The following is a 25,620-nucleotide window of genomic DNA, read 5'->3' as shown; positions in this document are numbered from 1 at the left end:
CCCATGCTTGGGACTACTGAAATAACCTGCTTGCTAGTGGGTCTGCCTTCCTCAAGTGACCCCACCTGCAATTCATCCTCCATTTACCTGCTAAAGTGATTTTCCTAAAGTACTGGTCCAACCATATCATTCCCCTACTGCCTAAAATTTGGTGGCTCCCTACTGCCTCTAGGAAAAAATTCAAAATCCCATATTTGGTATTCAAAGCCCTTTTTCACCTAGGTCCTCCACTCCTCCTCTTTCCAGGCTTCTTACACCTTACTCCCCACCACATACACTTCAATCCACTGACAATGGCTTCCTTGCTATTCCACAAACAATAAACTCCATCTCTCACCTCTGGGCATTTTCTCTGGCTGTCCCCCATGCCTGGAATGTTCTCTTTCCTCATCTCTGTGTCTCAATTTCCCAGTCTTCCTTCAAGTCTCATCTAAAATCCCATCTTCTGCAGGAAGTCTTTCTCAATCCCTCTTAATTTTAATGCCTTTCTCTTCTTAATTATTTCCTATTTATCCTATAAATAGCTTCTCTGTACTTATTTGTTTCCCTCATTAGACTGTGAGCTCCTTGAGGGCAAGGGACTGTCTTTTTCTCTTTTTGTATCCCCAAAACTTAGCACAATGTCTGCAGATAGCAAGTGTTTAATAAATGTTTACTGATTGATTAATAGACCCTACAATTACAAATATTTAGGAAACATGATATTTCATACCATAGGAAATTTTCATCCCTAAATGTTTAGAGAAGGCATCCACAAGGGACCCTGCTTTAGGGACCTTTTCATCTCCGAGTAAACCAAACCTGGGCAAAAACAAAGAAAGCTGCTTTAGTTCATTTCCTAAATTAGACCGTCTAGTAAGATTCCTCCAATAACAATATCAACAGATACTTAAATAGTTGAGAGGCAACATAATTTAGTGGACAGAACCAGTCTCGGAGTCAGTAATACCTGGGTTTAAGTTTCTGCTATGACATATAGTGGGATGCTAGATGGCACAGTGGATAAAGTGCCTAGTCTGGAGTCAGGAAAACCTGAGTTCCTATTTGACCTCAAACACTTACTAGCTATGTGACCCTGGACAAGTCACTTAACCCTGTTTGCCTCAGTTTCCTCATCTATAAAATGAGCTGAAGAAGGAAATGGCAAATCACTCCTGTATCTTTGCCAATAAAATCACAGATAAGGTCACAAAGAGTCAGATATGACTGAAAATGACTAAACAACAAATAAGACATAGTGATTGTGTGACCCTGGGCAAGTCACTTAACCTCTTAATGTTCCAGGGAATTCTCCGAGACCATAATTTTTAGTATGGTTTCCAATCTTCATTTGGTAGAGGGAATTCCCCCGCCAATGAAATCATAGGTTTGAATTGAAGAATTAGAATGCTTTAAGGTTTACAAAGTGATTTACATAAATTATTTCCTTTGATCTTTACAATGACCCTATGAAGAAGATGTTATTACCTCATTTTACCAATAAGGAAGCTGAAACAAAAAAAGTCAAGTTAAATTGATTTGCTGAGGATCACAAGCTAGTAAATGTCAGAAGTGGGATGCAATCCCATATTTTTCTGATTTCCAAGTGTATTGTTCTATCCACAGTGTCGCACCACCTCTCAATTCCACCCAAACTACAGAACGTCAGATTGGATTAGTTGATTTTTATGTTGAGTGGCAAAAGTCACAAGATGACACTGCTTTAAAAAACCCTTTGCCGGAATGGAGAAATCATTTTCTTTAAAACAGAATTTGCCCACTTGGTACCTCCTCGAATACGAGTAAGGAATGCTAACTGTGCGTTGCTTGGGGATTTGTAGAATCATAGGATTTAGGGCTAGAAGAAAACTTGGACATAATTGAATCCAATATCCACTTAAGGACATCTTAAGAATTTAGATGGCTCATGTTAAACATAGCTGCTAAGTTACGCTGTCCCAGATTTTTAACCAGGATGTATGCCAATAAACACTAAAGTGAGTCAATAGAGAGACGCTGGCACAGGGCCTTGAACATAATGTGCCACCGACAAATATTTAAGGAAATAAATCAAACTGAAAATGAATTCAGCTGGCATTGTTCAGGAACTACATCAGAAAGGGATTCTGATAACCCAAACAACATTATAATACATGAATTTCTCTTCTTTTCCTTTTCGCTCCAAATTTATCATGAGACGAAACCTAGTGGACCAAGGGAAACGTTCTAACATGGAACAGCAAATCCAAGGAGAAAATAAATGTCTCAAATTCTATGCTAACTTTTTTAAAAAATGGAACATGCTAAAGAATGCCAGTATCGGGAGAGAGCACAGAAAGCTGCCTACCATTCCACTGCCTCCAACTGTGTGTCATCCCCATCCAGTTTCTTGTAGATGGCTTCCTTCAGCACATCATGAGTGCAGGAAGGTGAAATCCCAACCAATTCACAGAGCAGTTCTTTCTGTTTACAAAAATAAGCATATAAATCCTAAGTTAATGTTTAAGTTTAGAAAAGTGCAATGAATAATTATTCCAAGCACTTCCTGTCATACTTCAAAAAGTCTAAGTATTTATATATGAAAAACATCCAATTCTTAAAATCTGTATAAAGTATAAAATGATTAGTGTTTCTTCTGTTTTTAAAAAGCAACTTACAAAGGAAAAACACCATGAACTATACTGTCAAGATGTATTTCAGCAACAAAGTAATGAACTATAACGTTAAAACCATATATTACAGAAGAATTTAATTACGGTATTACTGTATAATAACATATATTTACATAGCACTTTACCATTTATAAAGCATGTTACATATAATAAATATCTTATTTATTCTTCACCATACTTCTTTGAAGTAGGTAGGGTGGTTGTTATTATCTTCCTTTTCCAGATGATGAAGCACAGATCCTGAAAATTTAGGTGATTTACCCAAGGTCACATAGCTAAAAAGTGACAGCGTCAGAACTAGAACCCAGGTCTTCTGGCTCCAAAGCTACAGCTCTTTCATCTATATCATGCTTCCTCTCTCAAATATTTTCCTACTTCCACAAAATCCTTCCCAGACTACCTCCATTTTGAGCAGGGACAGTAGCTGCTATAGTAGCCAGCAGCAAAGGCCAGCCTTGCTGAAAAGGCCCAGTCTTGTTGAAAAGGTAGGAAATACATGAGCAAAACAAATTTTCTGCTCATGAAAGTAGTATTAATACGGGGACAAAAAAAGAAAAGGAAAGAATTATAATCTAAGGGATACCTTAAACTGTCTCTTAGACAACTTGGGGAATGACTGAAAAATTGGGTCATATGAATGTAATTATTATGTATTATTGTGCCATCAGAAATTATGATAGACAATTTCAGCGAATCTTTTGTAGAACTGACCTAGACTAAAGTGAGCAGAACCAGAAGAACAATTTATAAAAGGACAACAACATTGTAAAATAAAAATAACTTTGAAAGGCTTAAGAACTCCATGGTTAATATGGAAATGTGTTTTGCATGACTTCACATGTTTAATGGGTATTATATTGTTTGCCTTCTCAGTGGGTAGGAGAGGGCCTGGAGGGAGGGAAAGAATTTGGAATTGGAAAAAAATTAAAAGAATTTTTAAAAAAAGACAAGTTTGAATAATGCAATGACCAACCATTTCTCCAAAGGATCTATGATAAAACATGTTACCCCTCTCTAATCGTAAAGGTGATAAACTCAAGTTGCAGAAAGAGACATATTTTTGGACATAGTCACTCTATGAATTCATTTTACTTAGCATATAACATATTTGTTACAAAGTGGGATTCTTTTTGAACTTCTGTTCTCTTGGTTTTGAGTGAGGGAAAGGGGAATGGAAAAAGGAGAATTAGCAATAATCATGACCAAAAAAGGGGGGGGTACACAATAATACTTTTTTTTAAATGCTCAGAACAGAACAGAAAGAAATTCAGAAGGAAGCACAGAGAAGCAAGAGTTTTGAAAGCAATGAGTAGAATTTATGACATTCTTTTTTTAAATCTAGCAGTACAAAATGGAGGCTCATGGTTTCATTTAGAATTCTCCTTTATGTTCTGCACGTATAGAAATGTTCTTCCTTTGATGTTTAAGTTCAAAATTTTTTAAAACATTAATAAGAAAAAGTAATAATAACCCAGTTGATTAAATTTAGAATAAAGGTTACAAAACATTGTTTACAGTAAGCAAAACCAAGAAAACAATATACACAATGACTACAGACTACCCATGAAAAATTAAAAAAGAAAAAGTGAATGCTCAATATAGCTCAATATAATGACCAAAATTGGCCCAGCTGTGAAAATGCACCTCTCTCCCCTCTCAGCAGAGGTGGGAGAGTAAAGGTATTTTCATGTAGTGCATATGGACACAAACAATATATTAGTTCATTTTGCTGAATTACTTTTTCTTCCCCTCTTTAAAATCATTTTTTACATGTAATGACTTAGCTAACTTGTTCAGTAGAGAGAGAGATATTTGGAAATGAAGGTAATATCATGAAAAATTGTAAAAGATTAAAAAGAACAAATAATGTTCATAGCTCTTCAACCACTTACCAAGCTTAACAGCTCCTTTCCCCTCCCCCTGCCAGGGAAATTATCTTTTAGGCTGCAACTGCCTATGAACTGAAAGTTGCATATTTACCCCACAAAAACTTTCTCTCTCTCTCTCTTTCTCTCTCTCTCTCTCTCTCTCTCTCTCTCTCTCTCTCTCTCTCTCTCACACACACACACACACACACACACACAAGACAGCTATGGAAAAGTGAAGCGAGGAATTTGGTAAAAAGGCACCCAAAGTCCAATAGCTTGCTTTGAAATTAATCAGGCATTGAGTGAGTCACTTACCTTCTCTAGGACTCAGTTTCCTTACCTAGAAAATGATGGCCTAGATGATATCTTAATTTTTTCCCATTGTCACATTCTACAGTTACATAATAGCAAATAACAAAAACTACTGTTTATAATTCTTTCCTGTCTGATGTTTAAATTTTAAAGAATAAAATCCAGTGAGTAGGGAGAATTATTTTAAAAAGTGTATGTTAATCAAATCAAAGGCATTACTTTTTGAAAGAAAAGAAGGAAAAAGAAAACCTAGACATGAAAGGATTGCAAACACGACAAAAACTGAATCTCGGAGGAACTGGCTATGTCATTTGAGACTACAACTGGACTAGGTTATAAACATTCCACTTTGAGAGTTTAATAGGCCACAATAAGAGAAACAGTTATCTTGGGACATACTACTGTCCATTTTTCAGGAAGCATGTTTCCTCAAATGCTTTCTTGTGCTGTGTCCATGGGCTCAACCAATTTGATGGGAAAATGGGAAAGGGAGTCAAGGAGAAGGGAAATGCTTCCTAAATCCATGGTCTCACTTTAATCCCCAAAATATACATCATTTCTGCAGGCCAAGATTGTGAAACTGAACTACAATGTCATTGGCTTCATGATCAACCAATAACTATGTAAAGGATTTAGCTCTGCCAATATATCACTGAAGCTCCTAGAAAAGGTTCGCTTCCAGCTATATGAGGTTCCATGCATCTCATCCAGAAACACATAAGACCTGAGGGGTGGTTACCACAGGAACCATGTCAGGAGCAATGCGATACATTAGAATTTACAAACTAAGACTGACAAGCATCCTCCCATGATGTCGAAGGAGTTAGAAAGTCTGCTATCCACACTAAGTATTCAAGGCTAGTTGTGCATTTTTTTCTAAAATTTTTTGGAAGCATTGTCCTCTCCCAAACTGCAGTTTGACTTCACTGTCAACACAAAGGAAAGTGTGACCCACCAGTTGTAGGCTTGTTGTTGTTGTTGTTGTGTTTGTCCTTCGTTCTGGAAGAGGACCATGACATCAGGGAGATGAAGACACAGCTTAAAATTGACTTTGATATGAGTGAGGGAGGGCTGTGCAAGGTCACCAGCCTCACTTTCTCCTCCAGAGCCATCTGGGTCCAGTGGCTAGATGTTCATCAGGAAGACTGGAGATGGCCCAGGATGCCATGGGAGACCCTGGCCCTTTTAAGCTAAGGTTTTTTCAGGTTCTCACTTTGAGCGGAGGTAACGCTCATTCAGTGAATAGGCCTTTTCAAGAAGTGAGTCAAGGGATGGCCCCTTTAATAAAAAAAAAAAAATCAAACTGGGAGGGGAAGACCCTCAGGGTTGCTGGCCAAAAGAAAAACAGTTATTATTTACATTCACTCTGAGCAAGGAGGGCCCAAAAATTAATCATTAAGTGGTGCTTGGGCAGTGATCTATTGTTGTCCGATCTATGAGCCCCGGAGTAAATTGGGTTTACAGCGTGGTCTTTGAGAAAGAAATCTAGCCAGTAAACCTACATACAACTTGTCGGATACTTACCCAGGTGATAGGGGAGGCGTCAGGACTAAGGAGAGGGTGTACATCTCTATTTATTAGGCCCAGTTTTACAAATCCATTCAAAGCTTTGGCATATCCCTGAAAGAAAAGAGAGAGTGAGTCATGTATGATATGCTTCTCCTTTCAAAGAAAAGGAAAGCATTATTTAAAGAGATCGCCATCCTTCCCACTAAAGTTGGCAAATGTCAAAATCGACACTCCACCTCCTGAATGAATCTCAGTGTCCAGTCTCTAACCTCCTTGTACATGCGCGTCTCCCATCTCAAGAATGTACTCTCTCCCATTCCCAGTCTCTTAGAATGTTTATTTTCATCCATCAAAAAGAGCAAGCATCTCTTATGTGCTAGACATTGCCACAGGGGGGCCCTGGATAGACAAAGACAAAGCAAAAGTGTGGTCCCTGCCCTCAAGAAGCTTACTTTCTACTTGGGGCGGGAGTTGGGGGTGGGCAGAGATGCAGCATTTACATGGGTAGCTACAACATAATTGGAGGAGAGAGACAGAACTAACATACAGCAAAATCAGGAAAGGCTGCCCATATAGGGCAGCTGGGTAGTGGAAGGAACCACCATGCCTGGGGGTACCTTATTCCTCTGAGTGCTCCTCTGGTCAATCCAATGACCTTGTGGATGGAAAGGGCCACTACCACTGAGGGTGCCTTCCCCTCTCTTTCTTTCCCCCTTTTGCCTCAGCAGCTTTGAGATAGGATTCAACAACTCCATTCCTTCTGATGAAATGGAGACCACCAGACCTTTCCATCTGCCCTGCCTCTCTGCCCTGGTGTCCCCATGCAGTGTCATATGAACTAGCTAAGGACCCAGTCTGGGCCTTGCCACTCACATGCACCCTTAGGACCTCCAGCCTTTCCCATCTGCCGTGCAGCTGAACTTTCTTCTGTGTGTTGTCTCTACCAATTAGAATATAAGCTCCTTGAGGGCAGGGATTGTCTCAATTTTTCCCCATTTATTCATAGGTCAGGGAACATAAACTGAAACTCAGAAAGCTAGGAATTTTAAGTGGTAGTAAAGAGGGAGTAAATTCCAGGCATGTAGAAGAGTCTAGACAGAGATAGGAGATGTAATGCCAAGTTTGAGAAATAGCTATCAAGTCAGTTTGGTAGATATATAAAATGAATGAAAGGGGACGCTAGGCAGCACCCCAAGAGAGCACTGAGCTTGGAGTCAGGAAGACTTGAGTTCAAATGCAGCCTTGGACACTAGCTGTGTGACTCAGGGCAAGTCACCTACCTTCTGTTTTGATTTAGGTTCCTCAACTATAAAATGGGGATAATAACAGCATCTATCTCACCAGGTGGTTGTTATCTCAAGTGAGATAATATTTGGTGCATAGTATTTACTGTCTAAATGCTTGTTCCTTTCTTTCTTCCCCTTAAAATAAATCTGGAAATGCAGACTGGAGCATGATTGTGAAGCATTCCAAGCTCATGTGTCACCTCATCTGAGAAGTGTTCCCTGATTGCTTCTTTGCTTCCTGAAATTATCTTGTATTTGTGTTTGCTAGGAGTTCTTTTTATTTTTTATTTTTTGCTTTTAGGCAATTGGGGTTAAGTGACTTGCCCAGGGTCACACAGCTAGTGTTAAGTGTTTGGTCTGAGGCTGGATTTGAACTCAGGTCCTCCTGACTTCAGGTCCGGTGCTCTATCCACTGCACCACCTAGCTGCCCCTCGCTAGGAGTTCTTAACCAAAGATCTGTGAACTTTAAAAAATATATATTTTCTAACTGTATTTCAATGTAATTGGTTTCCATTGTAATTCTATGAATTTTATTTTATGCATTTAAAAACGTTATCCTTAGAAGGGGTCTGTAGGCTGATGGCCAAAGGGGGTCCATGAAAGAGAAAAGGGTTTAGAACCCCAGGTGTGCACCTTGCCTCCCTTCCCCTCCACCCCGTGAAAGATTAAGTGCTCTGAGATCTTGGCTATTTAATGTTTATCTTGCTAACACTGTTCCTTGTATTGTTTGTTTATAGTAGGTGATTAACAGAATGTCTTCCAAATTGAACCGGTTTGAAAATAGTCACTTTTGTTACCTCATAGCTGGCATTTATGAAGCCAGATCCTAACCCAGCCACAGAAAGAAAGACCGTGTTCTTGTATTACAGATAAAATGCTGATTTTTGTAATCAAGGAGGCTGTCCTTGTTTTTTTGTCTCTGAGCGTGGGGAGGGAAGGTGCGGGGGAAGGGAAGGAGAGGTAGGGATGGACCATTTGCACAGAAGTGAAATTATCCAGTCTGTGCTACACACTGAAATATGGATAGTAGGGGTAAGAAAACTGTAGCCTGGTATTAATATGTTTGGGAAATGAAATAAAAGACACTCACGGGATAAAAGATAGAAGTAAAGCATATAACCTACTCCTGACAGAGAGGTGAGGCGCACAAATCAAAGAAAGAGACATGCATTTTTGGAGGCGGTCACCACAGGGATGCCCTTTTACAAGGGCTTTTTTTTCTCCTTTTTTTTTTCCATTAGAGGAAGTAGAAGGGAAAGAAAATAAATATTTATTAACTAAAAAAAAAATAGAAAAAATAAAAGACATCCTCAAGGACATTGTGACCAAAAAAGGAAGTGGGTTAGTCAGCAAATGAAAGTAGGGGTAGCAAATGGATACCTAAGTGTTGCAGTCTTATCCATTAAATATTAAAATGCAATGCAATGAAATTCACAAACATTTATTAATCTCTGAACATGTGCAAAGCACCATGCTTGTTGTTGGGAATACAGAATTAAAAACTAAACAGACTCGGCCTTCAAGGGATTTACATTTCTACTAGAATCAAAGAAAGGCCTCTAGCACACTCTGTGGATATTCTATGGAGGATTAGTAGAAAGACAGGGACAGGAATTGCAAAGGGATGAGGAAATGTCCAAGAGATGCAGCCAGTACTTATGGTTTGTGTGTTTATCACAAGAAGATCAAAAATTCAAGGTATATTGAGGGACAAGTTGCTTGCTGTCTCTTCAGAAAAGTACTGTTCATTGGGACAGCCAACTTTGCTTTATCTACAAATGGTGAGAAGCATCAGCCAAAAACCCCCAAATCAGTGGGCTATATAACACCAAGAATGCTGGCAGTCCATTTTTCCCCAAGTAAAAAGTGTTTATGTTGCAATAACCCTTAAGAAGGGTTTGTTTTTGTTCAGTCATGTGTGAATCTTTGTGACCCCATTTGAGTGCTTATAGCAAAGATGCTAGAGTGGTTGGCAATTTCCTTTTCCAGTTCATTTTACAGATGAGGAACGTGAGGGAAACATTGTTAAGTGACTTGTCCAGGGTCACACAGTTAGTGCCTGAGACCAGATTTGAACTCACAAAAAAAGGTCTTCCTGACTTCAGGCCCAGCATCTATCCATTGCACCACCTAGCTGGCCTTTTAAATGGATTATTGCAACCAAACTTTGGAATTCTCCTATCAAAGAGAAAAGGGACAACTAGGTGGTACAGTGGATACAGTGCTGGGCCTGGAGTCTGAAAAGACTTATCTTAAGGAACTCCTACATAAGGAAACTCCTTCTGCCAAAGTAGATTGGCACCTTCCCTATGTCTTATTTTTTTAGAGTGGCTTAGAGAACTAAGAAGTTAAGACTTGGCCAAGGTCACATCCAGTATATACCCAAAGAAGGACTTGAACCCAGGACTTCCTGCCTTCCAGGCTGGCTCTCAACTCACTACATCATGTGTAGATAAAATATATGAATTCATCACTAGCAGCAAAATGTATATAGTCTGCAACAGGTAGCCATCTTTAACAACTAAAACAGCATGCTTACCTTATATCGCAGAGTCCCTCGCAACAAAGTATGAGCAGACTGGATATCATATGTCTCAGCATATTTGATACTATCTCTATTGGGGTAGCCTTCCAAATTTAATCCTGGGAAGTAATCCATGGCGGTAACATAATCAAGAAAAGATGGCCCCCCAGTTTCAATCACCTGATGAAAATTGAAAAAAGATAAATCAGTACCAAAAACACCATTCACAAATCCACCAAATTTCACAAGCTATGCTAATGTCACATTCTTCATTAATAAAAACATATTATTTGTAACAGGTTTTAAGTTTTACAAAGCACTTTCCTCACAACAACCCTGAGATCTAGATATTGCAATAATGGTCTCCATTTTACAAATGAAGAAAGAAAGGCTTAGAAATGTTAAAAGATTTGCCAAAGGTCATACAACTAACAAGTGTCTGAACTAGAATTTGAACTCAGGACTCTCTTGGCTCCAATTAAGGGCTTTTTCCATTATAACACACTACTTCTCTTACCAGGGTGCTGCCATCACCTCTCCTTTTTCCCAGGCACATAGCTGGCAGTCATTCTAAAACCCACTGGACAGTTGGGCTTTGCAACTAAATTAAGATAGGACCATAAATTGAGGACTCAAAGGGACATTAAGCGCTCATAGAGTCCAATGTCCTCACTTTCCAGATGAGGAAATAAAGTCCAGATAACATGCCCCAAACCACTGAGATAGTAAATGGCAGAAATGGAATAAGGACTCCAGTCTTTTATTTCCAAATCCAGTCCTCTTTCCACTGAAATTAATTGTGACATTAATTTTAAACAATAACTAAAGCAATTGATTTGTAACTAATTTCCAAAGTAATTGATTGTGAACATTTTTCAACCACAAAACCAATTAATCTTTTAAATAAAATTAATTAAATTATAGGCAGACAATGTACAGAGTTTGTCAGTCACTCCCTCTGGGATCCTTTCCATCATCTTTGTTTATTCAGCCACCTATGTATGTCTATACTATTGTCTTCTTGTATAATCATAGTCAATGTGTATGTCGAACTTCTAATTCTGCTTTCTTCGCTTCATATTATTTCATATGTCTTTCCATTAGGTTATAAACTCCTTCAGGATATGGATTGTTAATTTTTTTTTAATCATTATAACCTAGTATTTACCATAGTACCTTAGAACATTACATGTTTAATTAACTTGTTGATTTTTTTATATATCTCACATTTGTCCTTCTTAACTACATTCTAGTAGTTCATGAAACTGACATGATCACCAAGCATTCAGTCACTCCCCAATTGTCAGACATTTAAATTGTCCCCTACATTTTCAAAATGCCAGAATCAATCATCAGCCCTGCCAAATATTTAATGAAAACCTACTACGTGCAAGGCAGTTTCATATGCATGAGTATCTTCTCCACTCCCAACAAAACTGTAAAATCCTGGAAAATGGAAACAAAGTCATTCACTTCTATATCCTCCACTCTCTCACCCCCAGTGCAGAACACAAGGTAGGCACTCTATGCTTCAGAGATACTGTCCCTTGGATGGAACATCCATCTCTGCTGACTAGGCCTTTTCACTGGTTGTCTCCCATGCCTGGAATGTTTTCTCTCCTCTCTGCCTCTTGGCTTCTGTGCCTTCCTTTGTCTTAGTTCAAATCCTACCTTCTACAAGTCACCTTTTCCATTCCCCCCTCAATTAGTGTCTTTGCTCTGAGATTGCATCCGTTGACCCTTAGCATATGTTACAAATACAAAGTTGTTTGAAGGTCGCCTTCCCCATCAGGGTATAGGCTGCTGTTGCCTTTATATTCCCAGTGCTTAGTACAGCGCCCTACTACGTAATAAGTACTTAACAAATGGCTTGATCCAAGTTAACTAAATTGGTTAGTTTAATTTATATGAATACAAGCCCAATAACAAGTATATAGCCAAAGCTCAGAGAGGATCATAACCAAATACTTGTTGGCCACTAGGTGATGACATGTTTTGTTTTGTTTTGTTTTGTTTTTTTCCAGCCAGAGCAACTCAAGAAGACTTTCTACCAAGGTTCAGTGGGATCTTCAACTAAAATGGTGGATTAGTGCAGGGAATATCTATAAGGACTCAACCATGGATCCTTTAAGTATTCAAATGCAAATGTTCTTTAAGGTTTAAGAGATAAAAAGGGAGGAGGGTAGTACAGGAAGTAAAACAGGGTGACATAATTTAATCCTTACTTCCTCTGAATGCACCTCACTCTCTGCACAGGTGGATGTTGCACCCAGGTTGCTATACTAATCCTTTGAATATTCCTCAGTATTCATGACTAAGGATCCTCCCTAACTGCCTTAATATACGGAATAACAAAACCTCCATTGAAAAATCTGGGGGTCGAAACCAACAGGTAGGCTAATACAACTTAATCAATTGATATCTTGACTTCTGTAACAGTATTGATTCACCTCTCCATTGAGCAGATATTTGGCAGGTTGCAATATGTTCATTAAGACACCAACTGGGCTCCAGCTGAATTTGTATCTCAAAGGATTGTCCGAATGCTCTGGGGCTGGCAGGCCACCACAAAAGGAGACATATGATTCAATCTGTAAGTGAATTTGCATAAGTCATATTATCAGCAGGTTAAGGAAAACAATTCTAATTACAACAAAATGAAATGAACTATTGAGCTTGCTTCTTATGCTCCCTTGTGCAATCAGAAATACCTACCGTGGGTGAATTCGATTTGACTTGTCACTGTCATGGATAAAAGAAGGGCATTTTATAAGGGCAGATAGGACTTGAGGGCAGAGAATAATTATTTTGACAATCAAGTTCCTACTGAATTTTGAATCTAACGTATAAAATTCTACAATGCATCTCATCTTTACGAATACATCATAATCTTGAGAACTGATTAGTGATCTTTAAATACAGCAATTGCCTGACAGCTGTGATCAGGAGTAATATAATTAGTACATGCCCAGAAGAAACAGGAAGGCACTTGACAGACCAAGAGATTAGTGACATTCAACAATATTCATTTTTTTCTTGTGTAGATCAAACATTGGCCCACTTCTCTCAAAACACATGTCAGAATTATTTCATTGCACTGAAATATTGTTGGAATGTATATTTCTTTATAAATGGCTCATTGCCTGGGATTTGGTCATCTTGGAATCCTAGGAGAATAGGCTCCAAGATGGAAGGGAATTTAGAAGCTAATCTACCCATTTTATAGGTAAAGAAACTAACCAGAAAAGTCACACAAGGCATAAGTTGCAGTGCCAGGATTTGAACACGGGTCCTTTGTTTCAAATGCAGCATTCTTTCCACTGTACCATTTCTCTCACTTTTTTTTTGAAGACAATTGGGGGTCAGTGACTTGCCCAGGGTCACACAGCTAATATGTGTCAAGTGTCTGGTCTGAAGCTGGATTTGAATTCAGGTCTTCTGACTCCTGGGCTGGTAAGCTATCCACTACACCACCCTTCACCTTATGTTTTAATAGAAATTTTTGCTTTTGTGGGATTTAATTGACTATGTCTAATCAAAGCCTGTGTGGTTCCTTTTTCGTCACTCTTGTGAATTTTGATCTATTTCAGCACTGGTGCTATCAGGAACAGAATCACTTTAATAATCACACATTCCAGCATGAATCTAGTTCTCCAATTTGTAAATCTAATTCTGTGAATTTTCCCATAATTGGGGAAATATAGCTGTACTACAGGAGAGTTAGATGGAGATTTTGCCCCGCTATAGCTTCAGAGGACAGCTAGATGGCTCAGTGGATAGAGCACTGGACTTGCAGTCAGGAAGCCTTGAGTTCAAATGTGGCCTCACACGCTTTACTAGATGTGTGACCTTGAATAAGTCATTCAATCCCTGTTTGCCTAGGAGGCAGCTGGGTGGCTCAGTGGATAGAGTGATGGGCCTGGAGTCAGGAAGACCTGAATTCTTATCTGGCCTCAGACACTTACTAGCTGTGTGACCCTGGGAAAATCACTTAACTTCTGTTTGTCTTAATCCACTAGAGAAAAAAAAGGAAAACCACTCTAGTATCTTTGCCAAGAAAACTCCATGGACAATATGTCCATGAGGTCACGGAGAGTCAGACATGACTGAACAATAACAACAAAGCTTCAGAAGCCTAATTATTATGATAAAAATGGCGGATATGGAGAACTGAGTTAACATTTAAATTTACCTGTTACAGAGAGGTACAGGCATTAACTTACAGAGGTTAAGGAAGCCAGTTTTGAAGTAGGCCAGGTTGTATGAAGGGCGAAAATCAGAAGACCTGAGTTTGAGTTCTGACTGACACTTAGCAGCAATGTGCCAATCATTTTCTGATTTTCATCCTTATTTCCTCATCTGGAAAATGGCAATAATACACTACTAATATTGTAGAGTTAACTGAAAAGAAAGTGCTTCCAAAACTTAAAGCGACATATAAAAGTGATGTTATTTTTAGAGTCTAACAATAGACTACAAAAATTAGTCTAAATTATTCACCGTAATGAAAGTGATGAGAAGAAGTCATTCACACCACCTTCAGGACTCTAGGAATTATCAGCCGACCGTCCTATCTGGAGACTGTTAGGGAAAGAAGTGTTCTTATGGATCATCTAGTCCACTGCCCTAATTTCATAGATAAAATGAGGCCCAGAAAGGTCGAAGAGTGACTTGACCAAGGTCCACCTAAAGCTAGACAAGCAGAACAAGGACAAGTGTCCAGGTCTTATGAGTCTTAATTCAGCACTCTATCTACTGTACTCCTGTGGCTCCTAAAAAGACATCCCATTCACCTTCTCTCCATTCACTGCACTGCCATAAGTTTCTTCTTTTTTGTTCCCATCTATCTTCACTTCAAATCTTTTGAAACTAAATGAAATCAATCACGGAGATTTCTTCCTACATATGTCAATATATTTGTCATCTTCATCTGTATTCTACAAATATGCAAGTGTTCAGTTGTCTACTAATTCCAAAACTGGGGATAGCACCAGTTCAATTCCAATTAGACATCCCTACCCCAGGCCTACTTTGCATGAAAATCTAGCTCATAAAATCTATCCAACATTATACTGTCATATAAAAGCATATCATCATCATGGGGTATTTCTTTCATGGAAGAAACCAGATCAGTTAAGATTTTCCTAGATAAATCTTGGAGATATAAAGTGGTCTTACCGTGGCTCCTACTTCTTTAGCTTTATCAATTGTTTCCATGGCCAACATGTGGTCAAGGCCAGGATCCAATCCCAACTCTCCAATTATTGTGATGCCAGCATCATCCACACTAAAAGAATTGGCAAAGTGGTAAATAAAAAATATGTTCATAAAATGAAAATGTTTCAGTGGGGCCACAGACTGCCTATTTTGGTGAATACTTAGGAGACTTACCTTTTCTCCAGCTCCTTGAGGGCTGGTGTGATGTAGCTAGCAGTGACCATATTCACCTTGCTGGCAATACATGCTTTGGCCACAATAGGATGTAATACATACGGTAGCAAGCTTCAAGTGGAAAGAGGAGGGGAAAACAGCTGATTATGACATTGCAACAGTTTTCTTGATTAGAAACTAACACTCTATCTCCTGACTATAGACATACCTTGTTTATGTAACAGATTCATGAAATGCAATGAATAAAAAAGATTTTACCAAATATTCATGTTTTAAGCATACCAGAAGGTACAGGCTATAAAAAAATCTTTTTGAATTAAGAAAAATCACCCTCCCATTCTATCAAAAACTTAGTTTTCTAAGTTCAATTTTCTATATGTGATTTTCATCAAATACAGACACCTCAGTACTTGCTTCAAAGATGTGATTCTAATGTTGTCACTGTGCCCCAAAGCAAAGATTTTATTTGCTCTCAGGCAAGGACCACAGGCCAGCATACGATTTCTCCCTCCTTTAGTACTCAATAATTGAAACATTTATTAAATTCCTGCTATGAGCAAGGTACCAAACTAACTTCTGGGAATACAAAGCAAAAGCAAAAGCAAAACTGTTCTTGGAGATAGTGGGGGGATGTGATACGTACAAAGACCAGTAAATGCCAAGTAATCTAGCTGTTAGGCAGCTAGGTGATATGGTAAATAGAGTGCTCAGGAAGACCTGAGTGCAAATCCTGCCTCAGATACTTATTCAAATGGCAAGTTATTCAACCTCTCTTAGCCTCAGTTTACTCATCTGTAAAGTGAGGATAACAGCCCCTACCTCATAGGCCTGTTGTTAGGATTGAACAATGTAATATCTGTAAAGCACATTGCAAGCCTTGAAGCACTATGTATAAATACTAGCTATTATTATTGATTTCCAAGGGAGAGAGTGCTGTTAACTGGTGGGGATCGGGAAAGGTTTCATGTAGGAGGTGAAACCTGAGCTGCTCGCTTTGAAGGAAGGCATCAACTTCTAAGAAACAAAGGCAAGAAAGAGTGCTGAGCCAGTTGTGAAGAGCAATGAAAGAAGGTGCTATAGTTTGACAGAAATGGAGAGGGTATGGAAAAGAACAATATAAGAGACTAGAAATATAGGTGGAACTTATATATTGCAGGGGTTTAACTGCCAGAATGAGGATTTTTGTATTTTAATCTAGAATTATTATACATAACCTAGAGTACTGAATCATGCTTTGAATACGCAAGGTGAGGCAATAGGGAGAGTGAAAATTGAGTATCAGTGTGGCAGCTGTGTAGAGGAAGGACACTCAACATCCTCAAATAGTCTCAGCCAATTAGCAGACAGGGGAATGAGGTAGTGAAGTGGATAGAGTACCAGGCCTGGAGTTAAGAAGACCCACCCTACTGAGTTCAAATCTGGCCTCAGACACTCTTTAGCTGGGTGAAACTGGGCAAGTCATTTAACTTTGTTTGCCTCAGTTTCCTCAGCTGTAAAATGGGCTGGGGGGAAAAATGACAAATTGCTCTAGTATCTTTGCCAAGAAAACTCCAAGTGGAGTGAGGAAGAGTCAGATATGTCTGAAAATGACTAAACAACAACCACATTGGCAGACAGCTATTCACATTGCTCCATTCTACTCAAAGTCTTATTTCTAAGCCAAGATCTGAGAACAACTAGCCTTTTGCAGTTCTTACCATTTAGAAGGGATGCACATAAAAGCAGCATGATATATTGGAGAGAATACTAGGTGGGGACTCAAAAAGCCAGGTTCTCAACTTGGCTATGTGAATCTGAACAAATCATTTAAGCTTTCTGGGACCTCAGTTACCTAGGTTGTAAAATAAATGGGGGTGGATTCGATTATTGCTAAAATCTGATATGCTTTCTCTTCTTACCTCTGCCTCTTAGAATCTCTGGCTCCTTCAAGATTCAGCTCAAACACCGCTTTCTACAGGAAGCCTTCCCCTATCCCTTGAGTGGCTAGTGCCTTCTCTAAAGTGATGTTCTTTCGACTTTATATGTGTCTTGTGTATCCCTATTTATGTACATGTTGTTTCCCTCTTTAGAATGTAAGCTCCTTGAGGACAGGGTCTTTCTCTTGCTATTCCATCAGATCCCCCAAATTAAATACAATGCTAGACATACAGTGAGCATTTTAAATGCTTGTTGATTGGCTAATGTCCTTTTCAGTTTCTCATTCTATAATTTTGAGCATAAACAGACTATTAAGTAATTAACAGAAACATAGAAATAATTATTTACAATTTATAGTATTACAAAAACCCTTATAATACCCTGAGGGTTTGAGATTCTCAAATCCATCTCCACTGTATTTCCATCCAACTTCTCTGAGCAGAAAGGGAAATGCAGCTATTAAGATGTACAGAGGTTCTTTCTTTGTGTATACTAACCTGATCACAAGGTCCTGTTTCTTCACTATGTTGGCCAGTCTCTCCCCTTGCTTGCCAACGTCCAAAACAATGGGGTTAATGTTGTATTTCTTGGCCCAATGCTCAAGCTGATTCTTCATATCTGAGCCTATTTGAGGAACAAAACATTTCAAGATATTTCTTTTGGTTAGTTTTTCTTCCCCTCCTACAAAGTCCAAAAATAAAGTTCATTGTAACTTCTCAAAATATATATATATTTTTAAAGTCCTAGGAATTCACACACACACACACACACACACACACACACACACACACACACACTAATCGCCAAAAGGGAAAGGGAAGGTTTATTTACCCACTGTCATTTCAATGCTGCCATCTCTACAAAGGTATTCTACTAGTGGCTCAGACACATAGCCACTTCCAAGTAGCAAAACTTTCTTCCTCTTATCCATTGAAAGCAACTCTGCATGCGCCCTGAAAATGGAATGAAAACAGTAAACCCAGAAGAGAAGAACACTTTCAGCTTAGCAGTGTAGTGAATAAAACCCCCAAGATTCAGTTCCAGGTAATTAATAATCAATGTAGTAATTAGGCTAGTTCATAATCAATAAATTAATAGTCTGTAGTTTCTCTTATTAACCAAAGACCCCAAGGAAGAAATGCCTTAAATCAGATGTATACCTTCTGACAGAGAACTCCCCTACCAAGTGAAACTCAACCCTCCTTGGTGGACATTTAATGAGGGCAGGCTAAAAGTCACATGATGTGTCTACAGGCAGGTGTTTGCATGCATGTTTGGGTATACATTATTCATATATACACAAAAGTATATATTGCATGCATGTACTTGCATCTATACATGTCTATATCTAGACATATATGTATGTGTGTGCACACACATGTATACCATGCACCCATTTGAGTGTATGTGCATGTGCATGTATTAGCCCTTGCTTTCAGAAAGAAGTGGCATGAATGTATGAAAGTCAAGTTTCCAGAAGAGAGAAGTAATGTTTCTATTTTCCTCTAAACAAACATCTAAGGCTCAAAAAAGGACTAAGTGCCATTGAAAAACCATAGAAAAAAGACAGAAAAGTATCCAGTTTCTTGGCCTATTAACACTTAAGACTGCAAAATATTAAGGGAGAACCAAAAAAAAAAAAAAAGGAAAAGGAAAAGAAAAGAAAAAATGCCCATTGCTGTTCAAGGAACACCACATCTCTTTAAATCTAAACGAATATAATAGCCAAAAATCATGGAATGGCATAATTTACAAAGACTCAAACTCTCAGATGACCCAAAAGTCAATGGAGAGCTGTCCATAGAGGGGAGAAGGACACTGAATGTTCTCAAAGATGACCTGTCCATGAGAAGCAGCACAAAAAGCAAGAACATATAAGACTTGAAAAGGTATCAGGCCAGAAACAACAGAGCTAGGGACAACCCAAGAGTTTCCCTCATGCTCTTAGATGGTGCAGTGGATAAAGTACTAAAGTCTAAGTCTAGGACTTAGAGTTCAAATCCTGCCATAGACGCATAGTAGGTTTGTGACCCTGGGCAAGTCACTTAACCCTGTCTGTCTCAGTTTCCTCAAATGGGACAATAATATTTTTCTCAAATGAGATAATCATATCATCTCCCTCCCATGGTTGTTGTTAGGATTAAATGAGATATTTGTAAAATGCTTAGTACTTTAGCATAGGGCTTCTTAAACTTTTTCTACTTGCAACTCCTTTTTGCATTTCAGCAGTGTTCTTTGGCCTTGAGTGGTGTGATGGCATGTGCAGTGCAAAGTGCACATGTTTTGTGCTCAGAACCAAGGCTGCAGTGAAGTTGTATGATGAAAAATGGGCAAGCGCTGCCAGAAACACTTTGGATTCATTATGCATTTGATTTTTAATTAATTTTTTGTCATTGCATGTTTGGAAACCTTTTACTATAACCAAATGGGGTTGTGACCCATAGTTTAAGAAGTGTTGCCTGAGTTTAGCAGACATTGCTTAGCATAGTGCCTGGAACATAGTGCCTGGCTTAATAAATGCTTGCTCCCTTCCCCCTTCATACCCTGTATGTATAAAGAGTCATCAGAAGACCTCCAGTACATTGTACAAATTCTCTCTAGAGGATTTGTGGACAAGGAAGAATGAATATTTCCATGGAAGAGGAAATCTATGTCTGCAGTAAGATATAGAACTTTATAATAGGTTTTGTCTGGTTAGAATTTGCATATTAAGAGAACACTTTCTCTTAGAAAGGATTGTACATCCCTGGTATCTGACTTCAGAATAGTAGATGCCTGAATTCCCAATGACAGTGAATCCCCACATAGTAGTAGGAAAGACATAGGCAGAGGTAGGATACTGTGGACATAGGAAAAGAGGATGCTCATGCATGGTAAAAGAGCAGAAGAACTGGGTATCACAAACTGGGATAAAGAGTGAATGCTACTGTGTGACCCTGGCAAGTCACTTGATCCCGATTGCCTCACCAAAAAACAGCAAAAAAAAAAAAAGTGAATGCTACCACACAAAAATACTTTTACCTAATACTTCTGCCCTTATGAACAGCTATTTTTTTTTGTGAGGCAATTGGGGTTAAGTGACTTGCCCAGAGTCACACAGCTAGTGAGTGTTATGTGTCTGAGGCTGGATTTGAACTTAGGTACTCCTGACTTCAGAGCCAGTGCTCTATCCACTGTGCCACCTAGCTGCCCCATGAACAGCTATTTTTAAGAGTAAAGTACAGCAGGAAAAAAAAAAAAAGAAAGACACATTAATGCCTCCAAAGGCAATAATATAGAAATTGAATAAAAGTAGTGTGAACCCCATTTTTCAGAAGCTTATTCCCATGAAAAATACAGACAGAAGAAATGAACAATTAAAGGTGAGTAGAGCCTATGAATACAAAAATAAAATATAAAGTAGCATAGAAGGGAAGAGAAATTATGAAAAGAAGAAAGAAAAGGAAATATTCTTGGAGGAAAAAAAGCAGAGGAAAAGAAAGGCACAAAATAAAAGGTTAGAGGAAAGGAAGAGAGGGAAGATTCTGAAATACTAGCTTAACTGGGTAGGGAAAGGAAATGGACCAAAGAAGGGGAGAAACAGACAAAAAAGAAATAAAAATTATCAAATTCAAAGGACTTGAGATAGAGTAGGCCAATAGGAATGAGGGAGTTTGAGAGAATAAAGCAGCAAAAGAAAACCCAAATAATAAATATAAAGCCATTCAAACGGACAAAGTACTGGCATTAAAAAGGAATTGAATAAAAATTGGTGCAAAAGAGATACAAAGGAGTCAAGGCAGTAACATTTAGCAACTCTGCTGCAGCATTCCCTAAACCTCTTCCATGATGATCTAGAAAACACACCAAACCAAATGAGTGGGAAAACTGAGGAAAAAAAACACAGTGAGTCATTTTTCCATTTGAGGTAAGTTAAGGAAGATAAGCAGAGGTCTATGAACCCTGGGATGGGAGCTGGTCAGGAGCACAGAACAACAGAAACCAGAAGCCCCCAGTAGCCATGGTGAGTTCCAACCAGGGAACTCCCCAGGGACTGACTGCCTGGGCAGAAAGAGATCCTGTGGTTCTCTGGAGTAGCACTGGAATGGATGTCATCTGGCAGCTCTGTGGCACATTATCCAGTTCCAGGATACAGTTTTAGGGTAGAGAGAAGCACTCACAGTTACAAGGGGGCAGAGGGCCTTCCTGTTTAAGGTACCTGTAGACGAGGAGGGCAGTAAGCAGACCTCTCACCATATCATGTCAGAAGCACTAAAAATGTACAGGCCCTCCAGATAGCTGTGAAAGCAGCAGAAGGACATAAAAGACAGAAGCTCACACTAGTCATCCCCACTGCCTTGAAGTGAGCAGAACACAACTTTAACATAAAGTCCATAGTTAATAAATAGGCTGGAAAAATGAGCAAACAACAAAAATAGAACCTGACCATGAAAAATTATGATGACAGGGAAGCTCTAGACACAAACTCAGAAGAAGACAATGATTTAAAAACCTCTACAAGCAAAGCCTCAAAGAAAAATGCAGATTGGATAAAAGCTCAACAAGAATTCCTAAAAGAGCTAAAGAAAGCAATAAAAAAAAAATTTTAATGAAAAATCAAATAAAAGTAGTAGAGAAAAAGACCAAGAAAAGAAATGAGAGTTCTGCAAGAAAATTACAGGAAGAGAAGTAACAGCTTGGTAAAGGAGGACAAAAAATACTAAAAAAAAAAAAATCCATAGAAATCAGAATTGGCCAAATGAAAGCTAATGACTCCATGAGACATCAAGAAATAATAGAACAAAGTAAAAAAAACACTAAAAAATAGAAGAAAATATGAAATATCTAAGGAAAAATGACTGACCTAGAAAACAGATCAAAGAGAGATAACTTAAGAATCTTTGGATTACCTGAAAGACATGAACAATTTACACATCATATTTAAAGAAATTATAAAGAGAAAAATTTTCAGATATCTTAGAACCTAAGAGGGAAAGTAGAAATTGAAAGGATCCAGCAGTCACCTCCTGAAAGAAATTCCAAAACGAAAACTCTCAGGGATATTATAACCACAGTCCAGAGTTCCCGCATCAAACAGAAAATACTTCCAGCAACGGGAAAGAAGCAATTCAAATACTGTAAAGCTAAGGTCAGGATCACACAAGTTTTAGCAGCTACCACTAAAAAGAAGCTGAAGACTTAGACTATGATATTCCAGAAACCAAAGGAGCTAGGATGACAATCAAAAATAACCCACCTAACAAAATTAAGTATAATCCTACAGGGGGGAAATGGATATTTATTAAAATAAAGAACTTTCAAGCATTCTTGATGGAAAAAAAACTGAATAGAAAATTTGACCTTCAAACACAAGACTCAAAAGATGAGCATAAAAAGGCGAACAACGAGTAAGAAATCATAAAGGACTAAACAAGGTTAACCTGTTTATATTTCTGTATGGGAAGATGATACATCTAACTCCTAAGAACTTCATCATTATTAGAGCCGCAAAAAGGAGTTTACACAAACAGGGGTCATGGAAGTGAGTCAATTGTGTTGGAATGATCTCCCCCAAAAATGAAGCATATCTAATGGTAAAGCAAACAAGAAAGAGGAAGATGAATAGAATTTTAGAAAAGTTGGATATAATGCACCTCTAGAGAATATTGAATGGAAATAGAAAGAATTATGCCTATTTTTCAAATGTACTTAGTGCTTTCACAAAAACTAGACTATAAATTAGGATATAAAAATATCACAAACAAATGAAGAAAAGCAGGAATATTAAATGCATGTTTTTTTTTCTGACCATAATGTTATAAAAATCACATTCAAAAAAGTATTAATTAGAAAGTAAATAACTTAATCCTAAACAATGAGTGGTCAATGGACAAATCATAGAAACAATAAATTTATTAAAGGCAATGACAAGAATGAGACAACAAACAAAAAATTGTGGGATTCAGTCAAAGTAGTACTGAGGGCAAAATTTATATCTCTAACACTTACATCAATAAAACAGAGAAAGAGAAGATTAATGAATGGGCATGCAACTGAAAAAAAAACCTGACAAATTTTAAATCCCCAATTAATCACCAAAATAGAAATCCTGAAAATCAAACGAGAGACTAATAAATTGAATTTTAAAAAAAATAGCACTAATAAAACCAGAAGCTTATTTTATAGAGGGAAAAACAAACAATAAAATAGATAAACCATTGGCTAATTTTATTTGTAAAAAGAAAGAAAATAAAATGAACAGTATCAAAAAAGGAATGATTGAATGCACAACCAATGAAGATGAAATTAAAACAATTAAGAGTTATTTTGCCCAACTATATGTCAATAAAACAGATAACCTTAATACAATTAATGAATATTTACAAAAATATTAATTGCCAGGATTAACAGAAGAAGAAATAGACTATTTAAATAACCCTGTCTTTAAAAAAAGAAAATAAACAAGTCATAAATGAAATCCCTAAGGGGAAAAAAAAAAACCAAGACCAGATGGATTTACAAGTGAATTTTACCAAATATTTACAGAACATTTAGTTCTAATACTATATAAATTGCTTGAAAAAACAGATAAAGGGGCCCTATCAAATGCTTTTTATGACATAAACCAAAGAGAATAAAAACAGAGAAAAAAACCTTTATATTGATTTCCCTAATGAATTTGATGCAAAAATGTTAAAATAAAATACTAAAAAAGATTACAATGATTCACCACAAAGATAATACACTAATTTTATACCAGTAATTTATACCAGTACTGCAGGGAAGTTTCAATATTAGGAAAACTATAAGAATAAGTAATCATATCAAGAGCAAAAACAACAAAAATCATATTATTTCAACAGGTTAATAAAAAGCTTCTGATAAAACACAATAATCATTCCTATAAAAAACAATAAAAAGCATAGGAATCAATGGCACTTTTCTTCAAATAATAAGCAATATCTATCTAAAACCCAGAGCAAACATTATATAATAAGGATAAAACTAGAAGCCTTTCCAATTAGATCATGGGTGAAGCATAGCTGTTCATTGCCAATATTATTGTTTAATACTGTACTAGGTATAGTTAGTACAAATGCTAGGTACAGCAATGAAATTTTAAAAAATTTAAGGAATAAACGCACGCTATGTAGAAATAAAACTATCCCTTTTTGCAGATGATATGATGGATTGCTTAGAGAACCCTAGAAAGCTAGCTAAAAAAAAAGCAGTTTAAACAATGAACAACTTCAACAAATTATCAGGATATAAAATAAACTCATACAAATCATCAGCATTTCAATATATTACCAACAAAGTTCAGCAACAAGAGATAGAAAGAGAAATTCCATTTAAAATAACTGCAGACACTATAAAATATATGGGAGTCTACCTGCCAAGACACACACAAGAATAATATGAACAGAACTGCAAAACACCCTTCACATAAATAGAGACAGATCTAAATAATTTGTAGAAATATTAATTGCTCATTGGTAGGTTAAGCCAATGTAATAAAAATGATAACGCCACCTAAATTAACTTACTTTTTCGGTGCCATCCCAATGAAACTATTAAATAATTTCTTTGTTGAGGTAGAAAAAACAATAACAAAATTCATCTGGAGGAAAAAAAGGTCAAGAATAAAGAGAATCAAAGGGAAAAAATGTGAAGGAAGGGTGCCTAGTAGTATCAGATCTCAAGCTATCATTATCAAAGCAATTAGGCACTTGATAAGAAATAAAGCGGTTGATAAATGGAATAAATTAAGTATACAATATAAGCAAATGAGAGCACACACAGTATTTGATAAATCCCAAGATCCCAGCTATTGGGACAAGTACTCACTATTCAACAAAAACTGCTGGGAAAGCTGGAACATAGTCTGGCAGAAACTAAGCATACACCAATGTTGCACACTGTATAGCAAGACAAGCTCAAAATGAGAACATGGCTTAGACATAAAGAGTGGTATCATAAATTAGTCGACTATAGAAGATCTATGGATAGGGAAAGGATTCATAACCAAATACGAAATAGAGAAGTTCCCATGAGATAAAATGGATAATTTTGATTACAAAAAAATAAAAGAAATAAAATTTGTGAACAAACAAAACCAATATTGCCAAATTAGAAGGAAAGTCAGAAACTGGGAATAAAAATTTTGCAGCAAGTTCTTGAG

General features: G+C 37.5%; 1 protein-coding gene across 1 annotated transcript in view; it reads right to left on the bottom strand.

Moving 5' to 3' along the window:
* The window catches only part of AASS (aminoadipate-semialdehyde synthase), a 67,508-nt gene that overhangs the window by 3,587 nt on the left and 38,301 nt on the right, over window positions 1-25,620 (bottom strand). Inside the window, exons 14-22 of the mRNA XM_020966361.2 lie at window positions 18,291-18,412; window positions 17,957-18,083; window positions 15,543-15,653; window positions 15,330-15,438; window positions 12,602-12,742; window positions 10,167-10,331; window positions 6,356-6,451; window positions 2,327-2,442; window positions 713-801 (exon numbers count right to left, since the gene is read on the bottom strand). Of these exons, the coding sequence (XP_020822020.1) occupies window positions 713-801; window positions 2,327-2,442; window positions 6,356-6,451; window positions 10,167-10,331; window positions 12,602-12,742; window positions 15,330-15,438; window positions 15,543-15,653; window positions 17,957-18,083; window positions 18,291-18,412 (1,076 nt within the window). The remainder of the gene's footprint in view (window positions 1-712; window positions 802-2,326; window positions 2,443-6,355; window positions 6,452-10,166; window positions 10,332-12,601; window positions 12,743-15,329; window positions 15,439-15,542; window positions 15,654-17,956; window positions 18,084-18,290; window positions 18,413-25,620) is intronic.

Source organism: Phascolarctos cinereus, unplaced genomic scaffold (genome assembly GCF_003287225.1).
Source record: "Phascolarctos cinereus isolate Bilbo 61053 unplaced genomic scaffold, phaCin_HiC Scaffold_1;HRSCAF=81, whole genome shotgun sequence".
NCBI classification, from domain to species: Eukaryota; Metazoa; Chordata; class Mammalia; order Diprotodontia; family Phascolarctidae; genus Phascolarctos; species Phascolarctos cinereus.
The sequence above is the reverse complement of the archived record's forward strand: the minus strand, read 5'-3'. Positions and strand labels throughout refer to the sequence as shown.